This window comes from Gnatocerus cornutus, chromosome 1, assembly GCF_029298725.1.
Source record: "Gnatocerus cornutus isolate USDA-ARS CGAHR chromosome 1, icGnaCorn1.1, whole genome shotgun sequence".
In the NCBI taxonomy this organism is placed as follows: Eukaryota; Metazoa; Arthropoda; class Insecta; order Coleoptera; family Tenebrionidae; genus Gnatocerus; species Gnatocerus cornutus.
Genome location: NC_142233.1, coordinates 29,002,671 through 29,028,334, shown reverse-complemented (window position 1 = coordinate 29,028,334; position 25,664 = coordinate 29,002,671). Strand labels below are relative to the sequence as shown.

At 34.5% G+C, this 25,664-nt stretch overlaps 1 protein-coding gene across 3 annotated transcripts in view; it reads left to right on the top strand.

The window, feature by feature from the left end:
* The window catches only part of LOC148181365 (protein prickle-like), a 109,698-nt gene that overhangs the window by 45,637 nt on the left and 38,397 nt on the right, over nucleotides 1–25,664 (top strand). Inside the window, exons 1-2 of one of the 3 annotated variants that reach the window (XM_088031895.1) lie at nucleotides 7,931–8,083; nucleotides 11,224–11,541. The exons of 1 other annotated variant lie outside the window; for it this stretch is intronic. In XM_088031895.1, the coding sequence (XP_087888021.1) occupies nucleotides 11,231–11,541 (311 nt within the window). In that variant the 5' untranslated portion in view covers nucleotides 7,931–8,083; nucleotides 11,224–11,230. Of the gene's footprint in view, nucleotides 1–7,930; nucleotides 8,084–11,223; nucleotides 11,542–25,664 lie in introns of those variants that run through there. One more of the 3 variants, XM_088031904.1, reaches the window with a different exon arrangement.

Genomic DNA, 25,664 nt, shown 5'->3' with positions numbered 1-25,664 from the left:
ACCTTTTCCAACTGGTTTTGGAAACCTGCAAAAGTCAAATCCTGGCGTGGTTTGTTAGCGGATGACAGCAATTAGTTGTTGGCAGATGACAGCAGGACGTTCTGAACCAACTTACGGGGCTTTGAGGACTGAGCAATTTGTTCAAGTGGCTATTTTGGACATAATTGTCTCCCTAGGACCATAGGACCCGTTTTACTGAAGATTGATGCAGTTGAAATTCTTAAAGCTGGGGACGTAATGGGTCCTCTCCAAGAGTGTTCAGGATTTCCGGCCCCAGCAACTCGACAGTTTTATTTCCAATCTTGAGAAACTGGAGTTAATTGATGCCACTTTAACACTATCCACGAATTTGGGGTGAAAGAGGTTTGCCACGTGGATAGTGCGGGGTTCTGGGGTTTGTACTCTGCAAGAGCTTTACCCGTATGTGACTGGGATCGCCACGCGAACCCCCTAAAACCCACGATGTTGAGGTTCTGGATGGCCCCGTTCATCTAACCTCAATTCCCGGGTTTTCAAGCGCTTTGCAAAATTCCTGCGGGAAACATGCTCATCCTCTGAGTCGGAGGTGACTCTATGCTGTTTATGTTTGTCCATTTTTGCTTCTAAAGCTACAAAAAAACGAATTAATACCTGAATATAGTGACAAACACACTTGCGGTTTGGGCGCGCAAAACGTAATGGAGTATGGCTGCCGCCTAGAGATATAGTTGTGCCAGGGTTGGCAAGAATGTGGCGGTATATTTGAATTGCTTTATTTTTTGATTTTTTTTCCTTAGAAATATGCGCGGATTTGGGCCACGCTAGAGCGTTACTACAAGTTATTATAAGTGATTAGAGGACGAGAAACCGCCATACAATAGATATTTACATAACAAGTGCGGAAAGTGAGCAATTTAAATTGTCATTGTCATTTGTACAGTTATGTACACTATTTTTCCTACGACCTTTTATCATCAGGAAGAAACCATAAGTTTCGACAATAGTTTATTTTTTATCTATTCTAAATGCCATTTTTCTACAACCTCATAATAAAGTGACGTATTCCACATATTTAGATGGTTCATGTTTTTGTACATCCATTTCCGAAAGTAAAAGTCACTAGTGTGATATGAATATATCCGCACAGACCTGTCAAAACTGATTTGTCAAAAATGACCTAACCAACTCATTTTTACCATTATGCATGTGGTTTTACAGTGAATCGTCTAGATATTTGAGACAAAAATTCAGGAGTTACATTTGTATTTGAAAATAACTGTCAATTTTGACAGGTCTGTGCGGATATATTCATATCACGCTAGTGACTTTTACTTTCGGAAATGGATGTACGAAAACATCAACTTTCGGAGTCATTTAACCGTGTGGAAAATGTCACTTATAATAAAATTGGAATAAAAATTATAAAGAATTCAAAGCGTCATAATGATTTTAAGAAGAATTTAAATAATGTACTTAAACAAAACAAATACTTTTTAGATTGTAAAGACTATGGAGAAATAAAAAAGTTTAAAAACGTCGAAAAGCAATAAAAAAATAAAACGGGTCGTAGAATAAGTTTCCAGCTAAGAAAATCAAAATAAATGGAAAATAGATGGATAATAAGAGAAGATTCATAGAATTAAGATAGAATCTACATCTAGATAGAATCTACAAAAAAAAAAACCGAAGGATCTATCTTTATATGTTTCGAAGGTTGGGGGCAAAAGACATTTTACAAAACATTTATAAAATTCAATAAGCACATAATAATTTTCTGCTCTGACCTATTAGCATAATCTGATATTTTCGTAAACTTTGTTGCATATTCTTTTTTTTTGAAAGAAATGAACATTTTCATGAAAATTACTGTTTAAAAATCTTGATGGGAACCAGGCAACGTTTTTTTTTTTGAGGAATCAGCTAGTTCTTGGAAAGCAATTTTTCGGTTGATTGAAATACATGTAAAATTGGCACAAAAAACTCTTTGTTTTGCCGGATTCCAGAACAACTCTCTTCTAAAGATTTTTGCAAAAACAGTATCACGTAAATACAGTGCGGTCGTTAACTAGATACCAACACAATCACCTTAAAGGATGTTACAGAAAAGCATTCATTATCGTAAAATCTTAGAAAATCTTACATTTTATAACTAAAAAACGTACTAAAACTTTCATTATACAGTAATGTGAATTGCCATCGGCATCCATTTCGAGTTCGTATTTGGCGTTAATCCGTCTATTTAGTCTCGTCTGTACCATGATTCCCATCGATGACTTTTTACTGTTTTAAAGTAAAGTAACGGTTGTCTGAAATTATTTAATGTTCGGTTTATTACCTGTGCCGTCAGATAATTAATAAGTAATTAATACCTAGTGGGTATCATAACTTGGAGAATTTAAATTTGTTGTGGTCTTTGGTAAAGAAGAGTTAATGGGTTGTGGTATCGTGTGGTTTTTATTCTTTCTCGTGGTATTTGTTAAGGATGTATTTAAAATTCATACAAAAATGTGGTGAAAACTAAATGGAGCGTTAATTTTCGTAATTTATATTTTCAAAGTGCAAATAATTCTTCTTATGCATTGAGGCGGACAAACGCTTGAATCATTAATATTCCTTATTGGTGGTCTTTATAATGAAAGATTGTTTGCGTTAACGAAGATATCTGCTCATTTGTGCCCCGCTGTACAAATTAATTTCACATCGGCTTCGACAGCTTTCCTCAGGCATTTTCCTATTAAAAATTCTCATAATTTACTTAAACTATTATGTTATCCTCAATGAAGCCGTTGGATAATTAGCTTGTGAAATTTACAATATTTTCTCTAGGCATAGGCCATGTGAAAGCCGTACAAGAACTTTATTTATTAGTAAACGGTGAAAAGAACTCCTTTGTTTGAAATTCATACCTAAACCATATATTTAGTTGTCATCGATAATTTACAATGAATAAATCACGTGATCTTGTATTTTTGTCTTGATCAAAATCGTAATTGGTTGCCACGGTATTATTTATGCTTTTGCGTGTTTTAAATAATTAATTTCATAAATCTATGCGATATTTATTATTGCAAAGATAATAGAAAGCGATAATCTGTGTCAGTATGTAAAAACAACTGTTTCTAATTAGGATGCATTTATCTTGAAACCAACCACCACACTCGCAAGCTAATTTAATTCCACCATTCTCCCCGGTAGAAGACTTAATTGATAAGTTAATTAACTGCATAAATTCGTTTTTACGGAACATTAAAAGAAAATTATCTTGAAGCAAGCGACTATTAAAATATTAGCTGATCCGTACCAACAGTCATAATAATAATTACAACTATGAAATTCATATTAATTAAAGTATCATAACGAGCTTTACGATGTTGTTCTGGATTGAGCATTTAAAAAAATGTTGACGTTCGTACGTGAATATAAATTGAAGCCTCGTTAAATTTCTTTCGTACTTACCATTCTCAATTAAACGCACTAATTGGATACGTAAATAAATCTGTGCGAATCTCTCCGTTATAGTCATCTGGAGTAACCACAGAAAAGTGCAGCGGTTATCTAAATACTGTATCTATGATTACACATGTTATACATTCCGTATTGATTGTTAACATGCATCATTTCTTTATCTAGATAAGGAAGTTGTGCTATTTTATCTACACAAGGCAAGGATAATGCATGGAAAGTACAATTTTTTTGGTCTTATGTAGAACTGATATGTTGGAACTGTATTGATTGCTGTTATTAGCATTAACTCTCTTTGTTGATTACTAAAATGTGTTTTCTGTGCCAACGCCCAATCAGTGGTGAAAGGACCGGATTTTTAATCATTAGGCGTTGAGAGCTGTTTGAGCAATGCAATTACCTCACAGATCTTGATAGATGCACTGAACATAAAGGTGGACGCTTTTTACTTCTAAATTCATTTATTTTCGATTAATAATAATGGATAATGCGTAAGTTTAATTCGTTACCACTTTTCTTTGTAATGACAACGCGTTCCCTTTTGGTTCAATTAAATTGGGAGTCGGTGGGCGGCATTATTAGGATTTACAGAGGCGCGCGAGAGGGGCTGAATTTATCGTATTTTCAATTTCTGAGTATCTAACAAGTACGGAGTCTGTATTTTCTACAGAGGGCTTTAAATTAATTCAAATCTAAGCTTCAGGTTTGACATTTTTTACAAATATCTACGAAACTTTTTCAAAGATAATTTTTGATTGTTTTTAAAATAGCAGCTTTATGGATGTTATTCAAGTTTTTACTTATTTCTGTTTTGTGTCATTTTACTAATTCTTTTAAATACTGTTGACTTGTCAATTTTTTTATTCTTCCAGAAAAACATTTTATATTAATTCATTGATAAATGAAATTGAATCATAATTTAAAGCCTGAGGCATCTAAAGGTTTTAGGGTTTTCTTAGAACCCAATAATCTATAAATATGCAAGCAATAAAAAAGAAGCTAAATCGAATGGAAAAGCTATGATATCGTAAATTTGAAAGATCAGCGGGAATATTTATTAAGAAATCAAAAGAATTGAAAAAATATATTGAAGCAGCAAAAAATTCTGAAATCTATCGATTAAGCTGCAAAATTTCTCAAAGATAGGAGACAGTGGAATTTCTGGAAAGCCAAAAGAATATTTTTGGAGTGCTCGGGGGAATCTAACATTCATAGCATTAAGAAGAAGCGCAAAACAAAGAGGAAAAATATTGGTGAACCGAAGAGAATCCTGAATATTGACGGAAAAAAATTATAAAATATCCAAAAAACTCAAAATTATATTTCTATTATTAGTTCTACTGGTCATTATGGTTTCATAATTGCATAATTTGCATCAAACCTGTGTCAATTTATTCTACTGACACAAAGGAATTTCTGAAATTTACCTACATAGTTCGTCTTCAAATTCAAAGTTGTTTTTAAATGAATTTTTCTGATTTTATTCTTTGTAAACCTTCTTTATAGGTCCATATTTTCTCATTATTTTTTTTTAAACAGTTCTATTGTATTATTTTCTAGAATGACTTTTCTTAATTTATACGTACCGTTGAGACATAATACAGGCTTTCAAATTCGAAATATCTCCATACGCATTTTTCACCAATGTTTCTCTATTTATCACTCCAATTTACATAATCTTGTTTATGTCGCATTTTGACAATTTTTACAACGTGAAGGTGTGTTGTCATATTAGAATGTGGTATCTGATTTAAATTAAGTCTGTTATCTCTGAAAATATTCTCATCTAAGAAACCTTGTTTGTTATTCGTAATGTACCACGTTACTAAACAGGATAATAACTCAGATCGTCGATTTCTATTATCTATTCCCACTTTCCTGCATCCTTCTATCACATCATCTTCATATCTAACCCATCACCATCTCATACATTCACTGAAAGACACCGACTGTTTGTACAAAAGCAATGCGTTATCTTATCGCACTCGCTTTAGTACTTGTCACCATTCTCACATGTAGCGTAGTGTTTGATAATGCTAGAACTAGAAATTTATTGTAGGTGATGAAGCGTAAACTGTAAATCGTAAAGGCGGAAATCGTCGACTACTTTGTGCCCACAACAAGGAAACGTGGCGAGTTTTAGTAGCGGCAGGCGGGCACGAAGAATTTAATTAATTCGCCCGAATACTATAATTATTATAAATTTATGTTTCTTTCAAATCTTGAGTTTTTGATCTTGAGAGGAAGATATTTTTTCTTGTACTTTCTTTTCCAGGAAGTAATCGATTTTTTTGTTTCAGGTATGTAGGCTGCCATTCCCGTTACTTGTCGTGGTTAGTAAGGCTGAAATTAGAAATCCATTATTTTTACGTCATCGTCAAAGGTAATTATTCTGTTTTACGTGCGAAGTGTTTCAGAAATTGCCCAGAAAAACATAATAGGTCGCAGTCACAACAGAATTATACGCGGCATTTGTTAGCCTCAATTACAAAATTCTATGCAATGGTTTTGTTGTGATGAGTGCCGCAGGAATAATGAGACCACTAATCGAAATAATGTGAACTTGATTGACTTGGTTCGGTTTCACAATGAGGTTTACATGTGGCTTAAATGGCTTGAAAGATGCAGAACTGTGCTGGATTTTATTGAAACGTTGGCGAAGATTTTTATAGTTTTCCTGATTCTGAATCTAAAGTCCATTTTGATCCATCAGGTCTGCATTCAGAGATATTCTTGAAAAGTTTTATTGTACATACATTTATTTTCTTTAGTTTTTCTTTAAAATTTGCAAAGTTATAAAATAGTTTGACAATGTTTTAAGCAATTTAATAAGCTTTCCAACGACCTATAAAACTTATTGCTATGGTTAGTACTTTCCATGATATTTTAAAAAACTGATACCATAACCAAAAATTTCTGTTTTTAACAATTTTCATATGCCATGAGTTTTTCTCAAACATCTTGGCAAAAACTAACTCTCCCGATCACTTCTATAGTTCGATGGGAAGCTTATTTAATTACCTTTCCAACAACATATTATACAGTTTTATGATCTTGCAAGTTTTTAAGCAAAACTGGAAAAAACTAAAGTGAATGTTCAGTATCTTCAAAAACAAACTTATTTCACAAATATCTCTGAACCCTGACCTGATGGAGCAAAACAGAGGCTTCGGATTCAGAATTACGAGGTAGTTTTACTTTAGAAATGCCTTTTCACCTCATCCACTTTCCAGCAAACGAACCCCCAAAAGCCAATTTTTTCTCATTCGTCTTCTGAAGGCGACGAGAATTGTTAAATCTAGACACGCTTCACCAGTGCTAACTGATAATTGCTGATCGCTCTTTAACTAGGGAAGACCGTTTTAATAGCAGACACAATTCCACTTTTTGCAAATCTATTTTACAAGTGAAAATGAACAGTTTTCAATCATAACCTGCTCCATTTACGAGAACAGTTAATGCACATAAGACAAAAACATTTTCTGTTATTTCTTAATCCGAGTTTTCAATTTAAAAGTGTACCTACCTACCGTAAGTACCTTTCAATGTACCGTTTTCCATTACCATCAAGTTCTTTTTCTGAAGAAACTACTAATGTTGGTTTGAAATTTTATCTCGAAGCAAAATCTTTGAGCCTCGATAAAATCAAAATAATTATGATTGAGTTTGCTGTCTGGTAGTCACCTATGGCTGTAATTGGTAATGCGTTGTGGTTGCTTATTGAAGAAAATTATTTATTACAATGTATGTCTAGTCTAGGCATGAGTTCAAAACTGTTGTTGTATGCCCAGTAAATCTCGTCTTTGAAATGCCTTGATATAACTTTGAGCAATTAAAATGTGTAACGTTATCCGCGCGTTGTTTAAGATTGTATACATGTCCGAGTATGTAATAGCGTTGTTGTTTTTTTTTTTTTAGATAAAACTCGAGATAATCTTTTCACCAGTATTACTTCTTTTGTGTCGGTGTTTGAAAATGATAACAGTGGCGGCACTGCGAGTCACACAAACATCGAAATAAGTCGATTTCACGCCTTGATCTTCAACTTTTAGAGAATTCCAATTAATATTAATGAGAACATTCACGGTCGTTTCAGATGTAAATGCGCATGTCGTTACAATTACCGAAAACCGCTAATTAGAAAATTCGCAATGCTGAATTACATATTATGTTAATCTTATTACTCTAAATTACACACCGCATAGGAATGTGGATCAACAAAATTGTATCAATTTAACGTTCCCTAAACATCATATCGGTTGTAAAAGTGGCATTCATCGTGAAAAATCCGAAGGAAGTCTGCTGCAGGACAGGAACCGGAGCACATTGTCGGAGACTTCAATGCTGGCGCAAGGTGGTAACGAATCTCTCCGACTCGCCCCGAACCTTCTTCTGTCAGCGTTCCGGTGCGCCAGTCTCGACCGGCATTTGTTAGTTGACTGATGCTATTTTATTTGTCCGAAGCCGGCTTGATCGTGATTTACCAATCGGTCGACCGCGAATACACCTGCCCAAGGATATATAGTTTCAGTGTCATCCCTCATCTGAGTGTGCCGTGGTGCTCAACCGCGCATTCAAGACAGGTGCTTTAAAAACATGTGATAGTGCGGATTTTAATTGAATCTTTGGCGTAAAAATCTAGGTATGCAAAGTTCTTTGCGGACGACGGGCAATTAAAGATGTGATATGGCTCTACATTGTAATTTTAATAAGGATAATTGTCTTCATTTCCTGCAGACTTTTGTTTTTCTTGGTGATTCATGCGAAATTAGCGCTGGGTGTGTTCTCGATTAGGTTCGAATTTTTAGCTTGTCAGGTCTTTATATCATCCAATTTATGATCAAGATGGTTTCTGCTATTCCATTAGAAAATTCTCATCCCGCCTTAAAAATTTACGGCCCCATTAACGAAATATAAGGAACTCCACCAATTAACTCTAACAGAATCAATACTTCATCTCGTCTAATTTGCATCGGAATTGTCATAAACTCAAAGAATTCAAGGGTGTGACAACAATTAATCGGACGTAAATATTTTGAATCGTGAGACGAAACGAAAGTGGCAGAAGCAGAAAGAAGTCAATAAATCTCAGAGCAGGAAATGTTCCACTGATTAGAAATTAGCTACTTAGATTGTTATGGAACTAAAACCGTTCCTCTACTCTCGATTTATCGTTACGGCGGTCCGGAATTATTTATAAAGCGAACAGCAGTCCTCAAACTTGCAAATGGAGCCTTAATCCTCTGTGAATATTCCATTGACTATAAATCAGACAGTTTAATGGACGTTGTAAGCAGATTATGCGTCAAGGGAAGTTGCCCGTCAAGCTATTACTGCCTAACCTAAATAGATGCAATCGACGAAGAGCATGCTTTATTGAAATTGGTTAGTTGCTTTGTAATTAGCATTAATTACGCGAGATAAATGGTGTAACAATTGACACTAAAATTGAATGCGCGAACCAAAAGAAACAGATGCGAAAACGAAAAAACTTGTAGGTGGAATCTGCAGTACTAAAAACGACCATTTTGAAGGCTAATAGAATGTCCACCTTGGACAAAAAAGCAGAAAAACGATTCTGAAATGTCGCGGGACCTATTTTCCCTTAAAATTCGCTGTAAGAAGTGTCGTGTTTAGATAAAATGAAAGTAAATGCTTAATTAGTGTCACCGTTGAAACATGAAAGTAACTTGACCATCCCATAATCATTTTTTAACTGCTCTTATTTCTGCATTGGCAAAGATGAAAGTTCTAACCTGAAGATACAGAATGCGTTTCAATATTAAAGCAATAAAAATTTCTGGTATTTAAATTCTCAATAGGTGATAATCTTGAATAAATTTCTCGATAATTTATTATTTAATTACAGGTGTACCGGTCCAGGTTTTATAAGTTTTTTACAGATTCCACCTTACTTAAATTGTTTGACAACATGTTAATGGATGCTTAACTCTAGTTTTGGGGATTTTATCTCATTTTTATTGATTCTACAAACATTTCTTTTTGAAAAGGTACACTAAATGAATGTGTTTTGAGTTTCTATTTGCATATTCATTTGATTTCACACTTGATAATAAACAACGAGGTGTTTTAAAACTTGAACGAAGGTTAAGAGCAATTCGCCATTAAATATTGCATCATTCGCGTACGAAAAACGTGCTTTATGTTGATTGAATTTTGCTAAAAATAAGAAAATGTTATCGACAATTTAGCTTTTATTTAATTAAGTTTAGTTGCTTGCCTACTGTTTAGACAATTTGCAGTTAAGAGCTCCCGGAAGAAATTTAACAATGCATTGGTAGTTCGGCTATTAAAATCTCTTTTAACGCCTTCAAGTTTAATTTAAATTACGTGAGTATAACAGCATTTTTCGTTTGTCCGAAAAATTTGAAATTTTTAGTACTTTTGTAACTTAAAGTTTACAAACGTGACGAGAGTAGTAACGGCTATAAATTTTACTGTTGCGAGACTAAAATTACAGAATTTTTAAAGATTTGTTTAAATTGTTGTGCCATTTTAACTATCGGAATAAAAAATTGTTGCAATTGTCGAAAATAGAACTTCTCCAAATTTTATTGTTTTCACGTTAGAATAAAAAATTTCTTCGAAATGGTGGAAATATCTGGTTTGTGCTAATGTTGGTATTTTTTAAATTCGATTTTTTTTTAATATGAAAAATCTAGATGAAATAAATGCGCCATCCATATTTTTTCTTCTAGCCCGATAGTTTTATCGAGTTATTTAGCGCAATGCTACCGTCCGCTACTCGCCGCATCCTGTTTGAAATCCTCAAACAAATTTTACACGTCGTTGAATAACGCAATCCTGCAGACATTAAACATTATTTACACTTTCTTATCACTCCGTATTTGTCGTTTCAGTTATAACTTAAAGTAGCGTTTACCGTTCCACCTGTACGTGTCCTCGAGTAAATATCAACATTTACACACATCGTCGGCTCTGTTAATCCTCTGGGTTTTAATCTCGACGTTAACAAATCTTCACGACGAGTTCACAAAAGGTAAAAAATGTATCCTAATTGGGCCCAATTTTCATCCACCTAACGATTCTTCCTTTAAAAACCTTCAAATAGATATGCTTTAGGCCAACGGCTGTAAATCTTCGGAGCGGCGCCGTTTTTCTTGACCATTTGGGTCTGAGAAGGCATGTGAAGATGTTACGAACGGTAGTGGAGTTGAATTCCTTGTAGGAATTCGGAACTTGGAAGAATGAGTATTTCTTCACAAGTGTTAATTGTGTAAATCGAATATAAATTTACACTTTTCCTGTAAAGCGGCCGTGTCTCGCTTATTTGCACATCGGGTCTTTAATTAGATGTTTTGTAACCGCATCTTGAATACGTCTCCATCCCTCATTGAAAAAACCGCTTTCTGCCCTCATGTCCACACAATTACATTCTTCTGGCGTTGTAATTGCAGTTATTGATGACTGCGTCGCTTTTAATCCCAACAGTGAATAACTAAGTAAAGCGCGAAAACACACCATTAACACTCTTTAAAAACCAGTTCGGAGAAAAAATGCAAGTCTGCTCATTTAAAACAGCTGATTATTGCAGCTAACGAAATGTGGTACTGCTGAAGATGCCTCTCGCGATTTATTGAAAACTCATTCGGTCTGCTGTCGCCCGTAAAAGGAACCTGTTGGCTTTCAACGCTAATAAGATAGACTTTCGACAAAAGCTTATCGATTTAAATTTTATTTGCGGAAAGCACAATAGGATTTCACGCGTTAATAAAGCACCTGTCTGATCGATTGCTTCAGATCCAAAATGAAAAGTGCGACGATACCAACTAACGCGTTAAAACGTGAAAATACTAGTGCTTCTGCCAATGTTTTAATGTGTAAGCAATGGTGGAAAGTGTGTTGGATGTACGGTGACCAGGAGAAGTATTATCGACAACTCTACGGCAAGCGAGTGCAGGAGAAGAAGAAGTACGAAAATGTAGACGACTTGCAAACTTCGAGGGTCTACGAAAACGCCATCGTCACCAAACAACAGGGATTTCATTTCGACGAGGGACGGACCGGGGGTGGAACTCCGGGGATTAATTCGTTAGATCTGACCAGGGAAATTGATGAGTGAGTTGTTATGCATTTTACGACTTTTTTTATTGCTCGTATAGCTGCCTAATCACAATGGATAGCCGAATTTATGTCGATAGTTAAAAATCATATCAATTTTGAGCTTCTTCCTTATTACTGATAAGAAGACTTCGCAGATTCTGTTATTCACTTTACAGTGCTGCATAACTACGCCGTGCTCTTAAGAAATGAATTTTAATTGAATACTGATGACTATGACTGTGATTATTACATTCATGCGAGAACATTTACCTACGGTTTAGAAAAAAGCGAATTTTTACCGCCTTATCGGAGGTAAAGCTGCGACTATGAATATATATGAAACTAATTAAACATTCATTCCTTCGTGCGTAAAAACAATCATCAATTGAGGTCAATGTTTCGTAAAAATGTTTCCGCATAAATCTTGTGAATTTTTTCCAATCGTAAAGGCATGAAAACTAGTTATTTATGATTCATAAACTTATAAAGTTTGCATAAATTACAATTACAAGCTTATAATTAAATGTAAATATTGATAAGAAGAAATACATTGGAGATGCAATAAATATATCTTCACTTTTTATTACATGTAAATAGACGGAAGAAAATGGCTCATGCGCTCACAGGATGAGAAAAAATCTGATAATGGCACTCGGAAGTAGAATATTAAAACTGTTATTAACATTTCTACTGGATCACTTTAACTAGTCTTGTGCCTTCATCAGGTGGAACTTCTCTATTTTCTAATAAATTCTTGTTTGGTTTTACTTAATTAGAGTTGAAATTAATGACAGGCTATAATAAATTGAACCCTGCAATTTATTATAATGTGTATTAAACCACTAGTCAACAAATTCTGGAAAAAAATTGTACTGAAGATTTCTTATTCTTTTTTAAATTCTTGTCGACGTTGTTAATATTTTAAGGCATTTTTTTAAACCTTGCTGTCTATGAACTATCCACTAAATTTCATTGATTTAACTTTAGAATTGTCCAATTTACAAAATTTAACAAAAATGAGAAAGAAAATTTTGAATTTTAAGTTTGACCATAAAATGAAAAGAAATCAAAATTCTTAATTTTTGTTCTAAAATTCTCTAATCTCATAGACGTAATAAAGATATCTAAAGTAACAAATGCACCTAATTTTACTGCTTTATCGTTAAAACTGTCGAATTTCCAAGACTTTAGAGAAAATTTATAATTTTGAAGTTTGTAGGTACCTACCTATTTAGGAATACAAGAGAAAATTCCATAATTCTTTCCTTTTGTTCTAAAATTTTGAACAACGATTTTGACTAATAAAATCATATTTAGAAAGATGCGATTTATATAAAAAATCTTAAGTTAAAGTTATCAAAAGGTGTATTTTTTCCAAATGTTTCATGTAACTTCCAAATTACAAGGGATTATATTGTGTTTAACACCACTACAGAAGGCAGATATCTTTATTATAATGCCTTTATTATAATGTAGTACATTAAAAATCAAAGTACTAATTTATGAGTTACATCCGAAAAAGAATCAAAAAGTTTTTAAAAACCGTGTGTTTTCGAAATTTTTATCTTTCTTCAAAATATCTTCGGAAAAACTAACTCTCCCGGTGACGTCTCTAGTTCGTTGCAAGCCTTACTAAATTACCTTTTCAACGAAGTATATTGTATTATAAAGTTTTATGATTTTACAAATTGTAACGCAAAACTTATTTTACAAATATCTCTTCACTTAAGGAACCGAAACGGGCCTAGAATTCAGAATCAGGAGTCAATTTTACCTCAGAAATGACTTTACACTACTCCAGAGCAAATTTCGTGACGAGATCTTTCAAATTTGATTTGAAGTCGGCATCGTGCATTCGACAAGTTGCTATCACTGTTCCAAACTGATCATTTCCGCGATGTGGTCAGGCTTGAGCGGTTTGAGATTGACGGTCTACGTGAATGAATCCAAAGCAAGCCATCGATCTTGTCTACAAAAACTTCTAATTCGTTTGATTGGAGTAAAAGAGTTTGGGAAAACCATCGCTGAAACTTTGCAGGTCTGGAAAGCTTCCAAACTAAGAAGTTTACTTGGTCCGATTTCTCTCAAGTTGGTGGTTCGTAATTGGAAAATTATAAGCAAAGACTAATTCACGGTGGTGCAAGAAACAGTGAAAACTCTTGTATAATGTATAACTCCTTTTCAAAAGTTTGGAAAAGTGACAATAATAAACGAATTGTGTTGAATTTATCCATTAGAAGAAACAAGCGTGCTTATATGCAGTTACATCATTTTATTGTTCAGATCTTATATGTTACACATATTTTGAGCAAGATCCTGCCGATAAAATACCACTAAAGGTGTTCACCCACATGCGGTAACTATTGATTTTTAATAAACTACAAGAGGGAGGCGATAAAACCGCTACATTCGGTATAAATTTTTGCCGCAATAAATGTCCACGGGCTCTAGCTGGAAGGATTTGATCTGGAATTAGCCCGGAAGCTCAGATTCTAATGACCTCAGCCCCATAAAAGCTCCGGTAATTTTATGTAATAATTACCACTCCGGGTCACTATCTGTATTTTATGGAAGTATCAACGATTTAAAGTATCTAAATCGAACATCTTGGAAGTCCAAAATGAGAGCACCACTCACGTTCATGTGATAAGGCGAATAAATCAAAAATTTTCTCTTTGAATTAGGATTCTTGTTAATTGGGATTAACATGTTGTTTTGCGAGCGCGCTTCTAGCTAATTAATTTGATTGATGTGAGAGGTCTGTTTTTTGAGCTTTTGTAAAACTAGAATTGTGAAAGCGAGACGCAAAAAGTGGGCAATCAAGCAGTGACAAATGACTTCTTGAAATGTCCGTTCTTTTGAGATTCTGCGAATATTTCTTCAGGTAAAGATAAACCCCGACTGTGTTGTAACGTTGTTTAACGACAGACTATTTTATTTATGCTAATGTTACCGTGCTTACATGGTTAATTTCGTGTCAAGCGTTTCATCCTTTGTGCTCTTACGATGTAATCTATAACACTATATTCCTTAGTTTCAATTTACTTCAGTTCGTACAGTTGGATAGAAAAACTATTTCGAAACCAACGTTGTTCTATCAAGCGAAACAAGTTCTTCTCGCCAGGGGTCCGTGTTAATTTCAGCAAAAGCAAACTGATTGAACCAACAAAAATGAATGTGGACTCTAAATTAGACCGATTTGGCGGTAATGAAGCTCTAAGATTTATGAGATGCTCAGATTCACGCGGGCTCAAGATTAATTTCCTTCGGAAATGTTTATTGAAATTACGTTTTTATAGCTGTTGATATCAAATATTCAAATTTTTCATTTAATTATAATTAATTTGGAGTCGTAAATTATTCGACAATAATGGTGGTACTAAATTGCTTAATCATGCGGCAAGGCACCTTATGATTAATCACAGATCAATAATTTCAAAATCAATATCTTGTTAAGATTGTCTAAACAGATAGAGGACTAAGCTGTAATTGGATAAGCTTTCATTTCAAGCTTTATGTGGTCAAGCTGTGTGGATTCTTTATTATATTTCGTGCATCACGACGGACAGCATATTAAATTCCCTAGAATTTTTTAATATACTTCCCGTCAAAATAAAAGAAACCACTGCCACATATGTCGCTGAGGAATCTCTTCAGCAAACATGTGGCAATTAGTGTGAAATAGGCTCGTTTTAGATATTGTGCTTTATCCAATTATTCATCCAGCAACAATTTGTTAACCAGCACTTAAATGAGTTAACACGATGTATGGGTGTAAAACCATGAAAAGCGCGAAACCATCATTAATCTTCACACGTGTTGTCTAAAGGCCTAAAGAAAGACGAGCTGTCAATATAATCAATACATTAAAGCCGTGCCATAGTCAAAAGACATTCCTCCACTCGATTATCTCGCGATAATTCCCGTGGTCGCAGATAAATCCGCGAGTAAGTTATTGATATTTCAACCTGCACTGCACTGTAACCTCGTGACCTCTCCTTGTTTATTCAAATAGGAAGTTACTGAAACTCTAAATTCGAAATTCTCGCTTGGCATCGGAATGAGGAGAACATGAACAAAATAAATTAATGGATTCTTTGCGGTTTGCCGTCTCGCTTTTTCAGCAGGCGATCAACGAGAACAGAGAACGTGACAATAAAGAACCCGGGCAGGAATACATCACATATTTCTGCGAGCTTTTCATAAAGACATGTACTAACAACAAGAATAAAGTTTTTCTTTGACTGCTACTATCAGTCAGAGAAAATCTTAGTTATGGACCGGCGAGAAAAGTTTAATTTTATTCCTGCAAGCCTAACGTCTTGTATGATTGATTGATGGTGACGCCAATCTCTACATCGCCATCAATATTGCAGTTTAATCTTTTAATCTGTGGTCACTAAGATTAGTTGGTACATTATCAAAACTTTAAACTGTCATACTATCAAGGGAATATTGGTCAGCAGGAACAGTTTTTTTGGATCTTTAGTCATTCCATCATCTGCATATATTTGACTTGTAAAAATCCCAATGTGGAGGTCCCCGTTACTCCACGTGACCAGTCTTGTTTTTCAAAAGTAGTTTTCAGGTCGCCGATTATAATATTAGTTATCTATTCGTATTTAACAAAACAGGGTATAAATCGTGCACGTAGCGCGCGGTCACCTTTATGAAAATTGCGTTAAAAATCGTTAATAACCGGTCTCAGTCTTAAATCAATTTTTGATGTCAGCAGAATTAAAAAGTCATTTACAAGAAGACGGTCTCGGTGTATTATTAAAGGCAACTACATTCGATACACGAATGAATCGTAGTAATAATGCTTTCCGACTCACACTCGCGGGTTACTCATTATAATACCATTCTTCGGTGACTTGAATTTAACATAATTACCACTTTGAGCGAAGGGTTATGTTTTTAGTTGCTGGAATTAATTTATGAGGACACTATTAATGATATGTGAGAAATGGCTCGATATAGACACCTGCATGAAAGAGGCCTCAATAATAAACGCCGTTCCGCTGAGTCTCACCTGGAATTTTGCAGTTTTTACGTTTTAATTGTGACTGGAGGGTTGTGTGATTGTTGAGTTTACATCAGTCGTGCTTAACAGCATGCGAAGTGTCGAGTTGGAGACTATTAACTTCAGTTGATTCTTTTCTATGTGTAACGGCTTTTGAAGCTGACCTGTCTACCTACATATTATTCCTAATTGATTTATGTAGAAATATTTCTATAGTTGCTACCGGAACCAACAATTTTAATGTTTACACAAATTAATGGCATTTAGCATGTAAGTTTGAAAAGATGTTCTGAATTTTACTTAATCAAATAAAAAACACGTGCGTTTAAGAAATCTCTTGGGAAGTTTGATTTACGAACTTTCTCTGTTGCTTAAGAGCATCTTTTCTTGGTCGGATTGAACTTCTGTTCGTTGGCTTTTTTCTCAACTAGAATCAATAAAAATATTTGGAGTTTTACTTAATGGATTCTATTTTTTTTTCGACATTCTTAGTTTGTGGAATTTCCAAAATGCGTTTTATGTACCTACTTGAGGTATTTCAAAATTTTAATTTGACTAAACTAAAATATTTACATACTTCTGAAGATGACCTACGACTTTACGAAAGCGTTTAGTTTTAGTCGCTAAAATATCATCCCATACTTTCAGAGTTTCTTTCAATGTTTCAAGATTCTTTGCATGATAAATCTTTCATCATAGAACTCGTTCTTCTGACAATTTATTTTTTTCTCTACCCTACACTGTTTGAAGCTTCAAACTTCTTTCAGATCTTTTAAACTCTCTAGATCCTTTAATTCCTCTAGAGTCTTTAAATCCTTGAGTTGTATTAAATCTTTATTAAAATTCTTCAGATCGTTCAGAGATTTTTAGCCCAAAAATTTGAACAGATAAAAAATCCGCACTTGAAAATTTGGGTTACGCACTTTTGGGCTCTCTTTAGATTCGTTGCATAGATTATCCAAATTTTCTAGAATTTACAGTTTTTCGAATTGTCTATATTTTTACCTTCAACGTCACTGAAAACTTCACAGATATTTTATGAATAGTAACAGAAGAATATATGCACACCTGTCTTTATTTTTTCGCCCGCATGATATTCTTGTTGGCTAATTTATGGTTAAACTTTATGATTCTCTTGATGTTTTGACATTTTCTTACTGGCTAACAATCCTATTACACCTTCTGTAAGATACACAGTTTACACAACTAAAAATGGAATAAACAGTGTTGTGTAACCTGTTTCAAATAGCGTTGTTGCAAGATTACGGTTCTTAAGCTTAGAATTATTTCTACAAACCATAAACATTCATATCGAAATAAAATGTGTAAGAATAAAGCTACTGAGTCTGTGTAGTATATGCAGTTTTATATGGCAGATTTTCAACTAATGTCGTTATAGCGCTCTGAGCCAGTTCTAAAGCTAACCGTGGTTTAGCAACAAGAAATTTTATTCAATATTTCGTATTGATTGGCAATAATCGGCAATAAGAATTTTCTTTTATACGTTTCGTCATCTTTTCACGCCATAATAGGCAATAGGTAATAGAATCAATAATGATAATGACACGGTATAGATTCTCGGTTATTGTAGGTACATGTTTTCTTTTCAAACATTTTTGCTTCATTCGAGTCGTTTTCTCTCCGAAGAACATATCAGTGTATGAAATATACGATTGAGGTGTAGTTTCAATGAATAGACAATCTTGTTACTGCCATACCAAGTGCGACATTCACAGTTAATATTTCACATATTTTATAGGCCAACATAGAGATATCGCGTCCATTTTAGCTTTCTATAAGAGAATTTTTTGGTGTCGAGATTGGTAATAGAGATAGCTTCATCACCGAACAATAGTACTCCAGCCCACCACCTGATAAAAATATTCAAAATTATTCCGCTAATTAAGCAGCCCAAATGAAAACGCAAGTAAACGTCCCAGAAAAAAAGGGAAGAAAATCAGTCTGACGTGACGGTGCGACATTTCCCACGGTTGAAGCAAAATGTACGAGGCGATGTGTGTTGTACAGAGTTAAGAATCTAGCTCTTAATCGATTTGATGCAAGAGTAACAACCATTGGTGACAAATAGGTGTAGAAAAGACACAGAAGGTGTGGCCAATTAAGTCTTTTACACCTTAGTTAAGCGGCTAAACGGGGTTGAGACTCATATAGATCAGTAATTGCGAAATAATGTATGCTAATTTTATAGCTACCACATCGAGCTCAATTTACATTCAATGCACATGTTCAGTTCTTGTAGATGTCTTCGGCTGTTTTAATAATTCATAAGAACAGTTATACGTGCGGCAGGTATATGGAAAATTGTGGACGTTGAGCGAATTTGTTGACGAAATGGTTACAAGCTCCAATCAAAAGTTGGATGACAGCTTGGCAGTATAGCGCCTTTGCTTGAAATTATCTCAGGTATTGACCATCTGTACATATTTACATACCGTGCATACGTAACTCGAGGTAATAAGCAGAGCAGCAAGACTTCAAATTTGCTTACTAATATCTTCTTAATCTATTTTCAGTATAAAAGAAGCATCAATTCCTGCGAAGACTGATAAAAACTGTAATAAATATCTTCAGATACTACCATAAATTCAGGTTATTTTATAATAATTTCCCGGTAGATGAACCAGAAGTAACAGTTAAAGAGCTTGATGGATGCATCACTTTTGGGTTAATTTTACTTTCAACTAAGTCACAATTTTAATTAGATCATTCCAAACCAGTTTATTGGCAACTTACAAAGTATGCTACGCTTTTTATTAATTCTAATCATATTCAATTATAAATTTAAAAAAATATGTGCAATTGCGCGTGTTTCGCGTCACGATGAGGTTCTTAGTATCATTAGACTTGATAACTTGCAAAATCATTTTTTCTGGTAACAGTTCAGAAGCAAAAATAATTGGAAATGTTAAATGACAGCTTCAAGATGGAGTAACTCAGGTTTTCTCTATAATTGTGAGTTTGCTAATAAAAGTTTGTTATTCCGAACGGTTCAGAAACCTGTTTTTCCACCTTAAACTTTAGAGAATTGTTACACCTGTGTGCGGAAATTTGGATCGACAACGATCTGCTGGGCTCTAGTTTTTGTCATTTTTACAAGAACTTAAGTCTGATTTCGGAAACGCAGATTAAATTTTTAGTTGAAGACTAGCTTTAATCTAACATACGATTACACAAGTCGGATTACAGAAAAATATTTTTAGTTTGGGGTTAAATGTAATCCGTGTCTAAAATTTAGTTCTGAAGTATAGCAAGAACTCAACGAAATTTGGATTGCAGAAACGACTTATATTGGATAAAACTATATAGTCTGGGACTAAATATAATTCCACAGATTTGCCGGATGGACTATAGGACGAACTAAATTGACAGTTCTAAGTAGAATAATTTAGGTTACGAGGTATTCCGACTTGTGTATATTAAAAGAATAACGAAATAATATTTTTAAGTTAAAAAGATGATATGCATTTTCTTACTAGAGCTCTGGGTGATCAATTAAACGTGATTTTTATAAATGTGCGCTTAATCTGCGTTTTCTGGAATCTGACAAGTGGGCTACCAGCAAGGTCGCCTAAAATCTCGGAAATGTAGGCTCATGTTTCTTGATTTTTTTTTACATTACCACAAATGCTGTGTGAAAACCACTGACCAAAAGATTGTTTTTTCCGATTTCAAATTTTCAAATTTAAGCATTTGTTTAAAAATTTGATATATCTGTTTCCCCGTTCATTGTAATTTTTTAACCGATTTTGTTCTTCTTAACGACTTTTGAAGGAGAAAATAATTCTTAGACCACTTTTTGACCAAAGTTTGATAGATCTATTATACAAAGCGTTGCAGTGGAAAATCTATACAGGATGAAACATTGAAAAAAACTATGTAACTACATATACATCAAATTCTAGGGATAAATTCTCTGCATTAGTCTGGATAATATTTTAATAGGACGTACCATAATTTGTCACTATTTGCAAATACAGGGCGTTGTAAAGAAATTTATTTCCAATTTCTATCTTTTAATCGTAACTTTGTTATTTACTCAACAATTTAGTAAGTTTTTATAGCATTTGGCAGAGAATAAAAGTCTCTAAATTGGTGAATTCTATAATAGTGGTTAGACAGTGAAATTTAGTATCTGCTACATTTGTAAATATTTAATTATGTACTTAATTAAAATTTTACAGATAAAAATTCATTTTTAAGATTTATGAGATTTATGATTTATCTTAATTAGCGTTTCTGCAGTCTGAACGTTCCAAGATCCAAAGGTATTTCTTTCTGATCATTCTCAGACTTCTCGTTTTCTAAAATTCCTTCACCCACGTCGAGTCAGACTGATTATTTTCACACCTGTCGGAATACATGTGCGATTAATTTTTCATTTATTGTAGGTGTTCAAGTAGGTAGCTGCTTAAACATTTATTTATCACAGCGTTCGTTTCCTTCCACATTAAGTTTTTGAAACTGATAATATTTCATCATCGTGAGTCATAAATCATGTAAAGAGCTCGTATAAATTATAATTAAGAAAATACGATATGAATTGAAATTATGTTTAAATTAAGGAAAAGGCTTCATTTGCCTGACTAAACTGGTTTGCATAAAGTTTAGGCGATGATCAATGTCGTGGAACCGCCTTTTATTTTATTAAATGTTACGGCGTGGTTATTCATTATCCCACAGTATGACTACTGTTGTAACTTTAATTAGCGATTTTTTTAAAGTAAAAATGTTTCCGCGCCACCTTTACACACAATTCTATTACCGCCTGTAATTCCGTCTTTAAACTGCTCTAAAATCCAAAATTTATGAGTCGTAAACTGTGGAATTTTATCCTTCATTACCTTAACTGCCAATGAATATTAAAAAAATTCCATACCTGTGCTTTTGTTCTTTCATCCTTGCGTGTGCGTCTGATTTTCAAAAAACCAGACCCCTTTAATGAATGCACCTCTCCGCTTTAATTAACCGGGTATGAAAATTATGCAAATCGCACCTCAAAATTGAAAAATTTAACGAACATTTTTGGCACAATCATCCAATCGATCGCTTTGTGTTTGCGCCGAAGTGCCTAATGGACGCTGGGAAAGCTTTCAAAGAGAAACGATTTAGGAAATCGTTATCTTCTGTTGTAAATAGTGAGGCTCCAATTCCGTCGCTGGCGGCGTTCAGGGAGTAAGTCAGTGAGGCGGTCTCGGAAAGGTTGCTTCTAACCGCCACTTATCTAAATGGACCTCATCATCAGCTAAGACAAAGGCGCCCAAATCGACCATGAATTCCTCTCGTCATTGCCGCAACATTTTAAAACGATTCGGTCACGAAGACGCGATCCGGAGATTCTTGGACGATGCCAACGAGATGTCTTCGTGAGGAAATCGGGCATGGATTTTACTGCGATAACGGGGAGATTCGGAAATGGAACTTGTACATTGAGAATTGTTGCTCAGGGAACGGAAGGTCAGATTTTTTACCAAAAATAACTACGAGACAATTGGAAATGATTAATGATGTGACCTTCAATCGGAGTTTAGAACTGCGCAATTTTGGGACAACAAGAAATTTTAATTAGCTGCAGCGTAGTAGCGGATATTGGCAAGCAGTATTGTAAATGAAAGATCGATATTTCAGCTTTGGGAAGTGAAGACCGTTAGAAATTGTATTGTTGTTTTAATATGTTAATAAAAGAAAACACTTATCAGGTGAAAAGACCACTCCTTGGTGTGACAAATGGAAAGTGAAAACCTGTTTAACATGTCCGCAGACGTCCTTTGTCAAAAATCCTGTCTATCACCGAAGAAGTTGCCAAGTTATAATTATTGCTGTCGTAACATAACTAAACATGAAACTCTTGCGTCAACTGATATAAGTGTATCAAACCGCCTTCAGGACCTTTTAAGAATTCCAAACGTGTAGGTAGGGTAATCTTTGGTCATATATTATAGAGGAGCTATAATTTGCTTCAATTTTCTTCGAATTTTGTACAAACATCATTGGTATTATCTGTTATTATAAAAATTTAATAAGCGCCCCGTTGTCAGATCGTTGGCGACGATAACGGCAGATTGTTCAACGCTTAAAACTCAGAACTAGCCATAGAATCTCTAACATTCCAAACCCGAAACTGCAAAAATTGATATAAATTCTATAGCCTCTCCAAGAGCATTCCAGAAATACTTGTTCATAAAATCCAAACTGAGTCCCTACCTACTTATTTAAATTTCATGACCTGGCGGAACGAGCACAGAAATCAATTACTTTCGCAGTCTGCTTTGCCTTTCTCGTGCCTCATACTTATTGTTCCAAAAGAAATAAAAGCGATGGTAGTTATCTCCAATGCGATAAACACAAAAGTAGTTTCATGGAAACTTAAAATGCTATCTGTCCGTCAAGGATACTAAAGCCTTCACGGAATTCGAGACTTGGTTGCATCAATTTCTTTTACTACCAATGCGACACGCACACGTTAAAATAAAGCACGAAATAACGTCATTTGATCCGAGCAATGACTGTTTCACCACTCGCGGATTTTATTCATTCATGCTTATGGATTATAATTTTTACACTGCTGTCATCGAAAGATTCTTTGTCGATTTTTAGCTCTTAGTGACAAAGTTAATACCAACTTGTATTTAATAACATTACTAAAATATTTTTTTAAATAAAATTGTAAATCATTATAGAATATAAAAAAAAATGTACAGCACTGTTGCGAAAAGCTCATAGCGAAAGCTCGCTCACATCTAGCAACGCTACTTTTCGGTACTTGCGCTGTAAGTAGCTATTGCATAACCGCAAGGGTTATCCTGTGGTACCAAACAAACTTGCGCAAGATTAGGTGTTGAGTGTCTGAGCATTCCTGAAAATGTAGAATTTCCTAATTGACTGGTTTTTACGTTTGGGCGGTGTAAGTGATACCAAGGATTTAGTTTGTCTTGGTTTTTGACCATAATCCGATTAGAACGTTTCATCACAAGACGCTTTAATGATTTGGAATGGTATGCCATAAATTCCGATGATGGTTTAAGCTAATTCATTTTTTACCGCACGTCAAATCTTTTTTTGATAATTAGAAGATTACATTTCAAATTTTTTTACTGGATGTATGACAGAAATTTTTATTGTTACATCATTCACAATGCTAATGATTGTGTTTACAGGGTAATGAACGGGCGCTAATTAGAATCGGACAATTAGCGACTTGGGGTACTTTCCGCGTTTTTCCTAATTAAGATAATTTGTTAGGTGATGTAGAATGTTGATGATTACACTTTAAGGGGCAATTAGTCAAGCTTATAATATAACCAAGGAAAGGAGGCGGAAAAAAGATCTGCCCCGTAGACTGCTATCCATTATGATCAGTAATAATTCATGGAAGCAGTAAAAAATTCAGGAGATCGTCCCCGTGGGCGAAATAATTAGAAGATACAATAATTCTTGCTTTATCTCGAATACATCATTTGATACCATCGTAAATTATTTTAAAATATCGGTCATTATAATAAACAGCGCTTCTTGCAGTATCGCTTTTACGATCTAATATAACAACTGCTGCACGTCTTTATTTCCGTATTTAATTGTCTTCATTTTGTCCATTGAAAAGTCATGTTCTGTCAAAAACGCCTGATTTACACCCTTTGAACTTGTTTGAAAGGGAATCCTTATTTGCGCTTCCATCCTCATTTGCTGTGAACTTGCTGGGTCAACAACCACTACCATATTGACAAGACGACCAAAGTAAACGTTGTGGATTTTTTACATTTCGTGTTTGCTTTCCCAACTGACTTAATTGGAAAAAATATTTATCTCTGTTTGTCGCGCCACGACAGAAATTTCCGTCTCGTTCCGAATCAAGCTCGATTTTCAAATACTATTGACTTTGACCAGACGTGGAATTTTGTTGAGTCAATACTCAGTTTTTCAAACTCACTGTTTACACAGAGAGCTATGAAATTTACATAAATTTTATGTGTGGTCGCACGTGATAGATCTGTAATCATCACGATGACATTAATTTGAAGATTCTGGTGGAGATTACTAATGATAAATTGACTCTTGATACAACTTTGGGCACAGTAGAGCATCGAGCTTTTATGTCGAGATGTCATGATTATGTACTCGAGCAAGTTTGCAGCTCAAGAATGGCTAAGCTTTCAAGGTCTTCACGATTTTTAGATTGAGGAGCAGATAAGAACTTGTATACAACAAAACGAAAATTAAAGGTACTGGTAGTAATCCCGCTTGGAAGATTACATTTTATTTACTCATCAAAATTGATACAGGATCCGAATTTTAACACTTGAGAAATCTTTATAATGATCGTTACGATGGTGTGCGACATCGTGTTACGGAAATCTCAGTCTCCCAGAATGTTTTTTTAACATTATGCGCCATTACCTTCATGTAAAACGGTCATTAGGCCTGAAGCTTTATCTGATTTAGAGTTTTTTCTACTCCGGTAGATTTTTGACAGATAAAACCCTCGAGGACTAATGCGTTCAATTGATGTTAAAATCGCGGACTTTTGTTTCTCTTAATAAGTGGTTCATTACCCAGACAGGCAAATATTTCAGATAATCATCGCATTATCACCGTGAATACATTATCGCGCAGGTAGCCAGTTACGCACCAGGGGCAACGTACGAGCAAGATTTAGTAGTGTTTCAAAATATTTTTACAAGGATGACATGCTAATAGATGAGGTGTTATTAATAACAATTTTACATTATTCGCTAATTATTCCAAGCCGGCACGTTGTAATCAAAATGAATTATCTTTAAGTCTGAGTGATGATAAAGAATTTCCAATCATAACGCACGTCCGATCGTGATGTTTCCAATCCAAATCAAGCTTAGACGAGCACTGATTTCGAATTATACTTGAACGTCGAAGAATGCGAAACAAAATGGCGACAAAGTGGTAAGTCTTCTTTGGTGAGTCGAGGAAGACCGACTTCCTTGTAGTTAATCATCAAGAACCGTCAACAATATCAATCAAGCGCAAGTCGCAGCCTCCGGAGTCATGTAATGTCAAAGCAATCAACTTAATCGTACTTTTAATTACAGACTGGCTCAATACCTTCCATGTAAACGAACCAGTT